The sequence below is a fragment of the Paramisgurnus dabryanus genome, chromosome 10 (assembly GCF_030506205.2).
Source record: "Paramisgurnus dabryanus chromosome 10, PD_genome_1.1, whole genome shotgun sequence".
In the NCBI taxonomy this organism is placed as follows: Eukaryota; Metazoa; Chordata; class Actinopteri; order Cypriniformes; family Cobitidae; genus Paramisgurnus; species Paramisgurnus dabryanus.
Window position 1 is genome coordinate 1,524,843 of NC_133346.1, and position 15,112 is coordinate 1,539,954.

At 35.2% G+C, this 15,112-nt stretch overlaps 1 protein-coding gene across 2 annotated transcripts in view; it reads left to right on the top strand.

The window, feature by feature from the left end:
* Nucleotides 1-15,112, top strand: part of LOC135745737 (myosin-IIIb) — a 41,500-nt gene that overhangs the window by 10,701 nt on the left and 15,687 nt on the right. For both annotated transcript variants that reach the window (XM_065264110.1, XM_065264115.1), the window contains exons 7-13: nucleotides 855-957; nucleotides 1,070-1,195; nucleotides 11,280-11,388; nucleotides 11,477-11,593; nucleotides 11,743-11,843; nucleotides 11,935-12,021; nucleotides 14,810-14,875. In XM_065264110.1, coding sequence (XP_065120182.1) covers nucleotides 855-957; nucleotides 1,070-1,195; nucleotides 11,280-11,388; nucleotides 11,477-11,593; nucleotides 11,743-11,843; nucleotides 11,935-12,021; nucleotides 14,810-14,875 — 709 coding nt within the window. The remainder of the gene's footprint in view (nucleotides 1-854; nucleotides 958-1,069; nucleotides 1,196-11,279; nucleotides 11,389-11,476; nucleotides 11,594-11,742; nucleotides 11,844-11,934; nucleotides 12,022-14,809; nucleotides 14,876-15,112) is intronic.

Consider the following 15,112-nt stretch of genomic DNA (forward strand, 5'->3'; position numbering starts at 1 on the left):
TTCATTGCATTATTTTTATTTATTATGATAAACGTGATGTGCTATTACATTTTTTCTATTTAATATTATCACTTCCAGACATTTCCGCAAAAAAGACCAACATTAGACTTCTAGACAAAGGGCTGCACCAGTTAAAGGGGACATTTTACAAGACTTTTTTTTAAGATGTAAAATAAATCTTTGGTGTCCCCAGAGTACGTATGTGAAGTTTTAGCTCAAAATACCCCACAAATAAGTTATTATAACATGTTAAAATTGCCAGATTGTAGGTGTGAGCAAAAATGTGCCTTTTTGTCTCCCTTTAAATGCAAATGAGCTGATCTCTGGCGTGGTTGGATAGTGCAGATTAAGGGGCAGTAATATCCCCTTGTGACATCACAAGGGGAGCCAGATTTCAATGACCTATTTTTTCACATGCTTGCAGCGAATGGTTTACCCAAACTAAGTTACTGGGTTGAACTTTTTGAAGCACTGGGGATCCAATTATAGCACATAGTCAGATTTTCATGATTTGTCCTCTTTAATACCATCACACAACTTTTTTGAACTATTACGAAGTGCAAGACAGATGAAACCATCTAGTATTTTGCATATCGTGATAAACATAGTAGAAAAACCTATATACCGCAACATCAGTTTCCACCTTAATATAGTGCAACCCTACTACACTTGCAAGACTTGAAAATATAAATGATGCAGAGATCATATCTGTTGTGTAAATTAACCGTAGTTTGATTACTTCAGACAAACCAAAAACCATAGTTACTATAATAAAACCATTGGTAAGTTTTTGTAAGAATCTGTAGAAAGCTGTCAGGAGGTTTGTGTAATGGCTGTATATTTGTGTCTGTCAGGTATTTGAACGGCAGGTTCGGGCAGGAAAATGTGGTGCAAAATTGGCGTTTGAAATATTCTGAAGTGTGTAATGCTATGGACATGGTGGGATTTGAAGAACAGGTAATAAAAGGATCTTCTTCTGTTAATGTCGACCTATTTTACTGTTAAAAAGATGATCATGTGTCCTTCAACTTTTAAAAGCAGTTCATTTATTTGATCATCTGGTGTGTAGGAGAAGGTGGACATGATGACCATACTAGCAGGAATTCTTTCACTTGGAAACATCATGTTTGAGACCACCGATAATGATCTCCTGAAGGTATCGGAGACGTCACGTGGTTGGCTGAAGGCAACTGCGGTGAGTTTCCTGTTATTTTTTCATCTGTGAATGTGAAGATCTCAGTTGGGGACTAGTTGTGTTTTCACAAGTTTTGTTCACACACAGGTTGATATGTGTACGAGATCATGCTTTCTGTCCACTGTTAAACTGTTTATATGAGTAATTATCTTCAGAAGTGTGAAGACAGCATTTGCAACAGATGCAACAAACAGTTAGCAAGCAAAAGCTTTTAGGTGATAATGTATTGAATATATAGAGAGAGGTGCAGGGATGAGGTGTTTTGGTAGGCGGTTGCTAACAAGTTGCTACATGGGGCTGTTGTCGGAAACTTAACGCCATCGCACATAAAAGTCTCAAAAAAAATACAACCCAATATGGCCACAATCTCACAAAAATATTCTTTCACAGACTATTTCCTGTAGTGATAGACCGATATATTACATTGTAGGGTTGCATAAAAACTAATCGCAACTAATTGTTTGCAGAATAAAAGTTTTTGTTTACATCTTATATGTTTGTGTAGGGTTAGGTTAATAATTATACACACAAACACATGCATGTATATATTTAAGAAATATTAACATGTGTATATACATTTTGATATTTATATCTAATTTGTAATCAATATAAATACTTAATGTAGGTTTCAGCAGTAACAACATAAACAAGCTGCTTTCGTGGTCAACACGTTACTTCCGGTAAACTCTGCTAAGAATAAATAAACAACACTTATATTACCTAGGAAACCTGTTATTTTCAACGATTTGTTCAAGAGTTCAGTTTAGCAACTAGTCAGACCATTAAACAAACAGAACCCGAAAGTTAAAGTTCCAACCAGACGCCTAATTGTGTCACCGCACATGCATCCCATGGGAAAAAAAGGTGATTTAAGCAATTTTGAGCGTGGCATGGTTGTTGGTGCCAGACGGGCCGATCTGAGTATTTCACAATCTGCTCAGTTACTGGGATTTTCACGCACAACCATTTCTAGGGTTTACAAAGAATGGTGTGAAAATTAATAATAATGAAATAACCACTCGTTACAAACGAGGTATGCAGCAAAGCACTTGTGAAGCCACAACACGCACAACCTTGAAGCCGATGGGCTACAACAGCAGAAGACCCCACCGGGTACCACTCATCTCCACTACAAATACGAGCTCACCAAAATTGGACAGTTGAAGACTGGAAAAATGTTGCCTGGTCTGATGAGTCGCGATTTCTGTTGAGACATTCAGATGGAAGAGTCAGAATTTGGCGTAAACAGAATGAGAACATGGATCCATCATGCCTTGTTATCACTGTGCAGGCTGGGGGTGGTGGTGTAATGGTGTGGGGGATGTTTTCTTGGCACACTTTAGGCCCCTTAGTGCCAATTGGGCATCGTTTAAATGCCACGGCCTACCTGAGCATTGTTTCTGACCATGTCCATCCCTTTATGACCACCATGTACCCATCTTCTGATGGCTACTTCCAGCAGGATAATGCACCATGTCACAAAGCTCGAATCATTTCAAATTGGTTTCTTGAACATGACAATGAGTTCACTGTACTAAAATGACCCCCACAGTCACCAGATCTCAACCCAATAGAGCATCTTTGGGATGTGGTGGAACGGGAGCTTCGTGCCCTGGATGTGCATCCCACAAATCTCCATCAACTGCAAGATGCTATCCTTTCAATATGGGCCAACATTTCTAAAGAATGCTTTCAGCACCTTGTTTAATCAATGCCATGTTGAATTTAGGCAGTTCTGAAGGAGAAAGGGGGTTAAACACAGTATTAGTATGGTGTTCCTAATAATCCTTTAGGTGAGTGTATTTGTAATATTTAAATGATTGTCATCAGCCGAAAATTTTATTTATCCAGCCAATAAATCTTTCTGCTTCTTAAATTTGTTGTTTGTAATGAAAACGTACTCTGATGTAAAGCCAGTGTCTTACAAACAGTAAAATGACGAATCATTATTCACTTTTTTAAATCTTATTTGTGTTATATCAGCCAAACAGCCACACTGGTTTCTCAATGTCAGAATTGGTCATAAAAAACCCATATTGGTCGACCACAAATTTTCTTATCAGTAAACATGTTTTATTAATAAAGTTTGAAAGAGCTGTTGTATATATATATATATATATATACACAACAGCTCTTTCAAACTTTATTAATAAAACATGTTTACTGATAAGAAAATTTGACTTCAGAAGAGTCAAGTTTTGAATAGGAAAAATATCGAAACTTTTTGGTTATTTTTTTAGCGTGATGCTAATGGTCTAATCAGATTCAATGGATTATGCTACGCTATGCTAAAAGTGGTACCCGTAATCAGACCCCGAGATCGGCTGAATGGATTTCAAAATCATAAAAATCACATGTTTAACTCTAGGGGAGCAGGAAAATGAGCATATTTAAAAAAAAAAGTGGAATCTCCCTTCAACAGGCATTTGTTGATCACAGGGCTTATTTGTTGTGAAAGCCTATGGAAAAATCTCATCGATTTTTTGCTGAGGGAACTGATGTCAAGCTAACTCCTGATTGCCCTACAAAAATACATCATCCCTGTAGCTCTCTATTGCTATTTTAGGGTCTTCTGATTGGTTGCTATAGTTTTCTGACTGATGCAAGTACATCGTTGGGGGAGTGCATATTGCAATGAATGTCTGGGTGTTACTATGAGGCAATAGACAGGAAGGGTAATATTGGAAAGAAGAACTAACAAGCTGTTTCAGAGACACGCATGCATGAGTTGCAGGAAGGCAAGGTTTACTGTCGCTGTGTGTCACGTCGACCGTCCTTCTGTTTATTCACGTGAATTAAGACTCGCACACAAAGAAACTCTTTTAAGGGCAAACTAAAGGACGTGCCCCCATCTGGGCTTTTATGATAAGAAACACAGTGCAGAGAAATGTCACATACAGTTATATTTAGACTCCGTTAGGTCTGCCGATTCATGATAGGGTAGTTAATAGTAGTTTAATGCATTTCCTGACGCACATGAGTTTATCAGATCATCTTGAAAGTGTAGCATCATCCTTTAACTTATTTAGGGATTAAGATTGATCTTTGTGATTGTAACTATGTCAACAATACGTGTTGTGACCTTTCCAGAATGACATTAGTGTTTCAGTAGCCATAGTTCACATCTGTTTGTTTATGTGTGTATTAGGGTGAATAATCGGCTAATGTAATCTAACCTTTAAAAGCATGACCCTTAAAATCAGAAAGGTTGATTTGAACTTTAAGTTGCACAATATATCAAAATTATCAAGAGGTTGCAGACGTGGATATCACAATAGTTTGCAACTCCTTCATTTTAATTCTCATAAAGGTCATCATGTTTAGTCAAAGGTTTAGCGAAGAAAAAATTAGCACTTGTGTGTGCGATCAACGATCAGAAAGAATGTAAAATGTTTTTATGTAATTTTCATATTCTAATAATATGCCATTTTCAATATTGCATTAATCATATTGCATGTAATTTATCATAGGATTATTAATTGTGATTTATTGCATACAAAATAAATGTTTGTTTTTGCATAATATATGTGTGTGCACTGCGTGTAATTATTTTGTATATATAAATAAACACACATGCATGCATATATGCATTTAAGAAAAGTGCGTGCGTGCATGTGTGTATTTTTATTCATCTAAATTATTTAAAATATATCAAATATATAAAAATATAAATAACTAAATAAATTAGTGCTGGGCAAAGATTAATCACCATTAATCGCATACAAAATAAATGTGATTTTTTTTGCAAAATATGTGTGTGTACTGCGTGTAATTATTTTGTATATATAAATAAACACATGCATGCATATATGCATTTAAGAAAAGTGCGTGCGTGTGTGTGTGTGTTTTTATTTATTTAAATTATTTAAAATATATCAAATATATAAAAAAATATAAATGACTAAATAAATTTGTGCCTTGCAAAGATTAATCACGATTAATCGTATACAAAGTAAATGTGTTTTTGTTTTTTTGCATAATGTGTGTGTACTGTGTGTAATTATTTTGTATATATAAATAAACACACAAATGCGTGCGTGCGTGCGTGCGTGCGTGCGTGCGTGCGTGCGTGCGTGCGTGCGTGTGTGTGTGTGTGTTTTAATTTATTTAAATTATTTAAAATATATCAAATATATATAAAACTATAAATAAATAAATAAATTAATGCTGGGCAAGATTAATCACGATTAATAGCATACAAAATAAATGTGATTTTTTTTTCATAGTATATATGTGTGTAATTATTATGTATATTTAACCACGCACACACATACATATATTCATTTCAGAAATGTTTTATTTATATAAAATAAAAAATTATATTATATAGAATATATGAAAATATAAATAAATATTTACATATGTAAATGTTTATTAAATACATACATGAATGTGTGTTTGTTTATTTATGTATACATAATAATTACACACAGCAAACACTCATATATTATGCAAAAAAGTACTTTTATTTTGTATGCGATTAATCGCGATTATTCTTTGCCCAGCACTAATAAATATACACAATACACACACATACTATATATATATATATATATATATATATATATATATATATATATATATGATATATAAAAGATTAATCGCAATAAATCGCGTACAAAATAAAACTTTGTGTTTGCATTATTTATATATATATATATATATATATATATATATATATATATATATATAGGCAAGGCAAGGCAAGGCAAGTTTATTTGTATAGCACATTTCATACACAGAGGTCATTCAAAGTGCTTTACACAGAAATGAGAAAACAATATATAAAAAAGAAAAAGAAAAAGTAAAAATAAGATTTACACGATAAGATCACAATAAAGACAAAGATACATGAGAATTTAAAATAACAATTAAAGAAAATAAATGTGATTTTAATAAAACAGTTTAAAATGTTAAAAAGAATAAAACAGGAGTAAAAGTGACTTGAGTTAAAGGTGCAGTCAGTGTGAAGCAGCACAGTGCTCATTCAGTAAATGCAGAGTTAAACAGATGTGTTTTTAATCTAGATTTAAAAGTGTTTACTGTTGAAGCACATCTGATCTCTTCTGGAAGTTGATTCCAGCTAGAGGTGGCATAAAAGCTAAATGCTGACGCACCTTGTTTTGAGTGAACCCTTGGTATTTCTAACTGACCTGATCCTAATGATCTGAGTAATCTTTTAGGTTTATATTCAGTTAGCATATCTGTCATGTATTTGGGTCCTAAGCCATGAAGTGATTTATAAACGAGTAACAATACTTTAAAATCTATTCTAAATGTAACAGGAAGCCAGTGTAAGGACCTGAGGACTGGAGTGATGTGCTCAGATTTTTTGGTTCTGGTCAGAATTCTGGCAGCAGCGTTCTGTATGAGCTGCAGCTGTCTAATGTTCTTTTTGGGGATCCCCGTAAGGAGTCCATTGCAGTAATCCACCCTGCTGGTGATGAAAGCATGAACAAGTTTCTCTAAGTCCTGTCTTGAGACAAAACATCTAATTCTGGCAATATTTCTGAGATGGTAGTAAGCTGATTTGCTTATCGCTTTCACGTGACTAATGAAATTAAGGTCAGACTCTAAAATTACACCAAGATTTCTGACTTTATTTTGTGTCTTTAGACCCCTAGAGTCAAGGTATGTGTTAACTTTGAGAGTTTCATCTTTATTTCCAAATACAATGACTTCGGTTTTGTCTTTGTTTAACTGGAGGAAGTTTTGACGCATCCAACAGTTAATTTCATCAATGCATTTACATAGAGAGTCAATGGGGCTGTAGTCATTAGGTGACAGGGCTAAGTATATCTGGGTGTCATCTGCATAGCTGTGGTAAGCAATTTGGTTCTTTTTCATTATTTGACCAAGTGGGAGCATATACAAATTAAACAGAAGCGGTGCAAGAATTGAACCCTGTGGGACTCCACATGTCATGGATGTCCACTCAGATTTATGGTTACCTATGTTCACATAGTAACCTCTTCCTTGTAGGTATGTTTTAAACCATTTGAGAACCATCCCAGAGAGCCCTACCCAGTTTTCCAGTCTATGTAAGAGTATGGTGTGATCTACTGTGTCAAAGGCAGCACTAAGATCTAGTAGCACCAGCACTGATATTTTACCTGAATCAGAGTTTAAGCGAATATCATTTATTATCTTTATGAGCACTGTCTCTGTGCTGTGATGCTGACGGAAACCAGATTGAAAGTTGTCCAGATAGCCATTTGAGTTTAAGAATTTGTTCAGCTGATTGAAAACAACCTTTTCAACGATCTTGCTTATAAACGGAAGATTTGAGATAGGTCTGTAGTTGCTAAGTATGGTTTTGTCTAGGTTACTCTTTTTTAGGAGAGGCTTAACAACTGCTGTTTTTAATGACTCTGGAAAAGTGCCTGTGATCAGAGAGGTGTTTACTATTTTTAATAGGTCAGTTTCTAAGCAGTTAAGTACCTTTTTGAGAAAAGATGTGGGGAGAGTGTCAAGGCTGCAAGTTGATGCTTTAAGATGTTGTACTGTTTCTTCCAAGGTTTTTATATCAATTATGTCAAATTCTGAGAGAACGGCTAATTTCTGAGGTTGTTGCAATGATATCTGACTGACCACAGTACAATTTGAGGTCGTATTGATTGCCATTCTGATATTACTGATCTTCTCAGAGAAAAACTTAGCAAACTCATTGCATTTGTTGTCAGAGAGCATTTCACTAGGAACTTGATTTGGGGGGTTTGTTAGTCTCTCTACAGTAGCAAAAAGAGTGCGAGTGTGGTTTATGTTGTTATTTATAATATTGGAGAAGAAGGTCTGTCTAGCTGTGCCTAGTTCTACATTGAAAGCACGAAGACTGTCCTTATAGATGCTATAATGTACTTCAAGTTTTGTTTTCCGCCACATACGTTCAGCTTTTCTGCAAGTTCTTTTCATGTGCTGTACTGCTGTTGTGTTTCTCCAGGGTGCTCTACGTCTGCCAGTGATCACCCTGACCTTAACTGGAGCTATACCATCAATAGCATCTTTAACTTTTATGTTAAAGTTTTCAAGGAGAACATCAACAGAGTCTGCGGATATGTTTGGCAACATTGACATAGCATTCATAAATACCTCACTGGTGTTCTCATTTATGAACCTTTTTTTGATATAGACAGATCTAGCATCAGTGGCAGGACAGATCAATAAATCAAAGTAAACACAGAAATGGTCAGATAGCGCTTCATCCTTGATTACAGTGGATGAAATGTTTAGACCCTTGCTAATGAGCAGATCAAGAGTGTGTCCCCGATTGTGTGTAGGACCTTGCACGTGCTGGGTCAGATCAAAAGTGTTTAAAACATTTAACAGTTCAATCGCAGTATTGTTTTCTGAAATGTCTATATGAATATTGAAATCTCCAGCAATAACAAAATAATCAAATTCAGAGGAAATTGTTGATAAAAGTTCTGTGAATTCATCAACAAATGCTGAGGTGTATTTGGGAGGTCTATAAATAATTGTAAACAGAATGCGTGGTGTACCTTTTAGAGCAATACACAAATATTCAAAAGACTGGTAATCACCAAGTAACACTTGCTTGCATTGAAAGGCATCTTTGAATAAAGCAGCTATTCCTCCACCTCTTCTAACAGCTCTACATACACTTATAAAGGTAAAGTTGGGTGGGGCTGATTCATTGAGGACTGTAGCACTGCAGCTGTCATCTAACCAAGTTTCATTTAGAAACATAAAGTCCAGGTTGTTAGTGGTGATAAGATCATTAACTAAAAAGGATTTGTTCTTTAGTGAACGGATGTTCAGAAGTGCTAACTTAACAGTAACTGGTTTTGGCACTGTATCAATCCCAGAATGACGTAAAATAGGAAGTAGATTAGATTGAATTGCTGTGCGGTTGGAGAGGGCCTTCGTCTTTCTATCACATGTCAGGACAGAGATAGGGAAAGCTAAAGGGACATCGGGCGCCCGCTTGTTCTTAAAATATTTTTGATTGTTACTGCTGACGTAGCGGGAACCCAACACACATCAGTTACCAGTGCTGTTCGCAGATGAGGGCTGGTGTGATCCCTGACGTTGAGGCAGAGGTCGGAGTGCTCTCTGAGATGGAGGGGGAGGGCGGGCTGGGCCCGAAGGCTTTGGTGGTTGAGGAGCCCGCCGTTTCTTGGTTGATATTTGGGGACTCGCAGCAATAGAGTGGGAGAGCTTTGTTCCAGCAGATACCAGTTTTTCCATTTTCTCTGAAAAGCCCAGAAGTGGTGATGTTGGAGAGAGGGAGAGAGAGTGTGACGACATCAGCTGTGATTCTGGTGTTCCTGAAGGCTGGGAGGGAGTGTTATCATTCCTCTGGTCATTATCAACAGAAACGTCCTTGGGTGTTGATTCACAATCCAGCTGTAGCGAGGTCTGTGGGCAGGGCTCAGCCTGAGCTGTGTCTGTGAACAGTAGTTGTGACTGCTGAGTTTTATCCTTGTCATCTGAATGTCCATCCAGGTGCTGGTGTAAAATCCTGTGGTCATTTCCGCTGTTCAGTAGTGGACTGGCACACTCAGCTGATGGATGATGCATGGAGAAAAAGATATTGTCTTTAAGCAACCTAGCACCTAGTTTGTTTGGGTGGATACCATCTGTGTTAAAAAGTTGCCTTTGACTCCAGAAGATATTGAAATTGTCAATGAAATTCAGTCCTCTCATGGTGCAGGTTTTTTGCAGCCATGAATTTAAGCTTAGTAGACGAGAAAACATATTTGTTCCTCGGGCTGGAAGAGGTCCACTGATGAAAAATTGAACTTTCAGTCTTGTAAGTGTTTCAAAAAGTTCATTGAAATCCCCCTTAAGGAGCTCAGACTGCTCTTTTCGAATATCATTCTTTCCCACATGTATGACAATCCGACTGACAGACTTATGTTTCATCAGAATGTTGCAAAGTTCCTTGTTAACATCAGAAACTGTTGCCCGAGGAAAACAGTATGTACGGGTAGCCTTGCTTTCAAAGTTTCTGATAATATTGTCACCCACTATCAGCGTGTTTGGCTCGGCTGCTGTCTGAGTGGAGCGCCGCTGCCTATATGATGTTGAGCGTCTGTTAGCTCTGTAAGCTACAGGCTGACGTGATCTGTGTCCATTAACATTTGGGGATTCTTCACCCAAACTCATTAGTGCTTCAAATCTATTTTCAAGCCGTACAGGGGGTGGTAGAATACCAATATTGGCTACTCGAGTTGTACCCATATCTGGGGTAGATGATGCTAATGCAGCAATTTGTGACACTCGTGACAGTCTAATGTCTTGAGCACTTTTGGGTCTCGCACCCTGTTTATGCCATCGGTTTGTGTCCTCAATTTCTTTAGGTTTCTCTGAGCTCACTATGACCTGTTTAAAAGCATTAGGTTCACAGGACTCACCAGCTTTATGTTGAGAAGGACCACGATGAAGCTCCGCTGTATGTTCTGGCAGGGTCGGCAGCGCCACAAGTAACTTTGTTTCGAGAACTGCAATCTTTTGTAAAAGTCTGTGGCAATTTGAGCAGCAGGTGGATTTATATCCAGAAGAAGGCATTCTTTCTTCTTTTCTTCTGTTTGAGTGTGGGCAGCTGTGTTGTCCTGTTTTAGGATTGTCAGCTGCCGGCAATAGCAGACTGCTAGACCGCTTTGACAAAATCCCCAAGTTGTTGAATGTTCCAAATATCAATATAGTTCCAGGAATTTGTAGTTTTAGTGTGAGTGCCCAATTGTTTAGTTTGAGCACTGTGCTGAACTGCTGGTAGTTGAATCAAAAGATAAAAGCGAAAAAGCAAAAGCGCAAAGCACAGAGCGCAAGTAAAAGCGTCCGAACAGTAGCGAAGCAGGAAGTCACTATATATATATATATATATATATATATATATATATATTGTACGCGATTAATTGCGATTAATCTTTTGACAGCTTCTAATTTATCACTTAATTTATCAAGTTAATGCTCACCGCGCATACCGCAAACAACAGGACATAGTCAATATATCACATACGCTCAATATCGTGCAGGCCTATATGAACAGGCTTGTAATGATGCACAAAACCAATTCACTAAAACTTAATCTCATGAAGAGTTTTGCATGTGTTTTTACCAGGGTCAGTTTGGTGTTCAGGAGGAAGATTTATTAAAGAGTCTGACGTGCACCATGTCAATGACGAGAGGAGAAGCCATTCAACGTCTACACAACCAGCAGCAGGCTGAAGGTACACAAACACCATTGATTTGTTTTATATGCAGGTGTTTTAGAAACCAGCTGCTGTGTAATTGAAATTATCCATATCATTGTTTCAGACGCCAGGGATTCGATTGCCAAAGTGGCCTACGGTCGAGTGTTCGGCTGGATCGTCAGTAAAATCAACAAACAGCTCGCTCATAAAGTAGACGATGATGTTGAGCTCAGTGAAATCGGTAAATATATTCCTTTACAAAACCCCTCCTCTCATCTCTCACACCATTAAATGTTGTTTTATCAGATTAATCTAGATAGCTTTGTTATTAAAATCTTGTATTGCATATAATGTTTGTTTTGGTTTAAGGTTTGGTTTTTCTTTGTGTAGGAATCCTGGACATCTTTGGTTTTGAGAACTTTGCTGTGAATCGATTCGAGCAGCTCTGCATTAATCTCGCCAATGAGCAACTTCAGTATTTCTTCAACCATGTACGATCTTCACAGTGTTTCATGCAATAATGTTATGAGCTTTATAAACTGCTGCTTCTTTCATCTGATTTGCTGTTTCGTTTCCCTGTAGCACATATTCCTGATGGAACAAGATGAATATAAACAGGAAGGCATCACATGGGAAACTATAGCCTTCAAGGACAACAAACCCATACTGGTACTAAACATTTCTGTCCACGTTTTCACTCTGTGATTATCTTGTACTCTCTCCAACGTTTTTCCCCTTTTTTCCTTCTGTTCAACTCCACAAATACACCCGAGCTGAAGGGGGGGAAGACTAAATTCAGACTCCTTTACTTTTTCTAAGATGGAGTTTTATGACATCTTTTATGACACTTCCAAGTTGAAATTTGAACTCTCCTTAGAAATCTGCTTTTATGTTCATTTTTATCAGATGAAACATTTTCACAAGATTTCTGGGCCTTTTCGCTTTGTAAATATGACCCTGTGCTCTGTAATTATGAGGATTTTAAACAGATGTCTGTTATTAAAGAGTTAAATATAAGTCACAGTCTGCTCCACAACTCCCAGTGCGTTTTTGGGCAGTAACAGAAGAGACGTCCACTAGAATATAACGGAAAACATTATTTATAAAAAAATTACATATAACAAATAATGTAAAACATAAAATAATATATAACACGTCATTACGTAAGACATAGCGTTACATAACATGTTTAAAGTAAAACGTATAACACAACATAAAACATAATGTATAACATAACAAATAACTTGACATATGTCAGTGCCATTGTTTTGTCTCAAGAGATGCAGACCAGTATTGTGTTATGTAACGTTTGTTTGTAAAAACTAGTTAAATGTCCTAAAATAACTAAGACTTAGTCCTGGATTCATCAAAACCCTGTCCAGGAAACCGCGTTATAATGTTTAACGTAAAATATTACGTAAAACATAATGTATAACATAACAAATACCTTATAACATAACACAGCATAATGTAAAACCTAACGTTACATAACATAATGTTTGACACAAAACATAAACGTATCACATAATAAATAACGTATAACTTAAGACATAATGTTACAAAACATGATGTTTAACGTAAAATATAACATATAACAAAACATAAACGTATAACACAAATGACTTAATGTTTAACGTAAAATATAACATATAACACAACATAAACGTATAACACAAATGACTTAATGTTTAACGTAAAATATAACATAACATAAACGTATAACATAACAAATAACATATAACACAAATGACTTAATGTTTAACGTAAAATATAACATAACATAAACGTATAACATAACAAATAACGTTAAATATAACATATAACCTAAAACATAACATATAATGTATAACACGACATAACATTGGACATAACGTAAGTTACATAACATAATGTTTAACGTAAAATATAACACAACATAAAACATAAACGCATAACATAAAAATAACATATAACTTGTAACACAAAATAACGTATGACATAACAATACACAACATAATGTTTATCGTAAAATATAACAGAACACAACATAAAACATAAACGTATAACATAACAAATAACATATAACGTATAACACAAATTACTTAATGTTTAATGTAAAATATAACATAAATGTATAACATAACAAATAACGTATAACACAAATTACTTTGTTTAACGTAAAATATAACATATAACGTAAAACATAACATATAATGTATAACACGACATAACATTAGACGTAACGTACGTTACGTCTCATAATGTTTAACTTAAAATATAACAGTACAGAACACAACATAAAACATAAACGTATAACATAACAAATACCGTATAACATAATGTAACATAACATATAACATAACAAATAATGTATAACATTACCTGTTACATAACATAAATTTTTACGTAAAATATCAAATAAAATATTATATAACATAATGTAAAGCATAACATATAACATTACATATAAAAAAGTTATTTCAAGTCCTGAATTCTGATGTTTTATTTACAAAACCCAATGATTCTGTGGATCATCACCCTTAGCAAGGTAAACATATGTGAAATATTCAGTTTTTCCAGTGGAAGGAACGATTTTACTGATTTTAATTCATGAAAGTTGCATTGATACTCTTTTTGCTTTAATATTTGCATTGTGTGGCAACCATTTTATAAAAGAAATAAGGTACTAAAGGCAAGTGCTGTATCGTGAATATATCTCAATCAGTGTTGGGTGTAACTAGTTACTAAGTAATTAGTTACTGTAATTTAATTACTTTTCCTTTGAAAAAGTAAAGTAAGGGATTACTCTTATTTTTCTTGTAATCTAATTACAGTTACTTCTGATGTAACTAAATACTGTGTATGGACTCTAAAACAATTATGTATAGTACTAATACAATAGTGGATTCAACATGGTTTTAGTTTACAATTCTCATTATTAACTGGTTGATTATTATTAGCATTAATATTAATGAGATGTTGGCTGTTTATTAATACTTAATAGCACATATTAATGCCTGATTCTGCAAAACCTTATTCTACATTCTTAACCCTCCCCATTTCTACCAATACTTAAAACTAACAACTTCTTTAGTATTAATAAGCTGTAGTTGGAGTATATTGAGGCAAAAGTAGTTAATAGTTAGTTAATAGACTATCATGTACTAAATATGATTTAGAAAGTAATTAATAAGTAATTAAATACTTTTTGGAGAGAGTAATTTGTAAAGTAATCTAATTACATGATTGAAGATGTAATTAGTAACTAGTAATTAATTACTTTTTTTAAGTAACTTACCCAACACTGATCTCAATGAAAGGGCTGGCGTCGACTCCGTCCTTCATTCGTGACTTATTCACGATACAGCACTTGCCATATTGCTTATGTATAACATAGATATGTCATAGATAAGTATTACATATAACATAACTTTATTACTCAGTGTGTAAACTTACTCTGGTTTGTTTTTGTGTTCAGGATTTATTTCTCACTAAACCTATTGGGATTATGTCTCTGCTGGATGAACAGAGCGCCTTTCCACAGGTACATGAACAACACTGGCCAGCAAATGTTGCCAAAAATATAAACATGTGTGAGACATAAACTTATCTTCCTACAGGGTGCACCTGGCAACCCAAAAAACCAAATCCTCCATAGGCCACATTAACATTTCAGAATATATAGTATTATATAGTATTAGAAGTGTATGATTTGATTAATGTATGTTTGTCTATAATTTACAGCCCTCATGTTGTGTCCTTTAAATATATTCATTTCAAA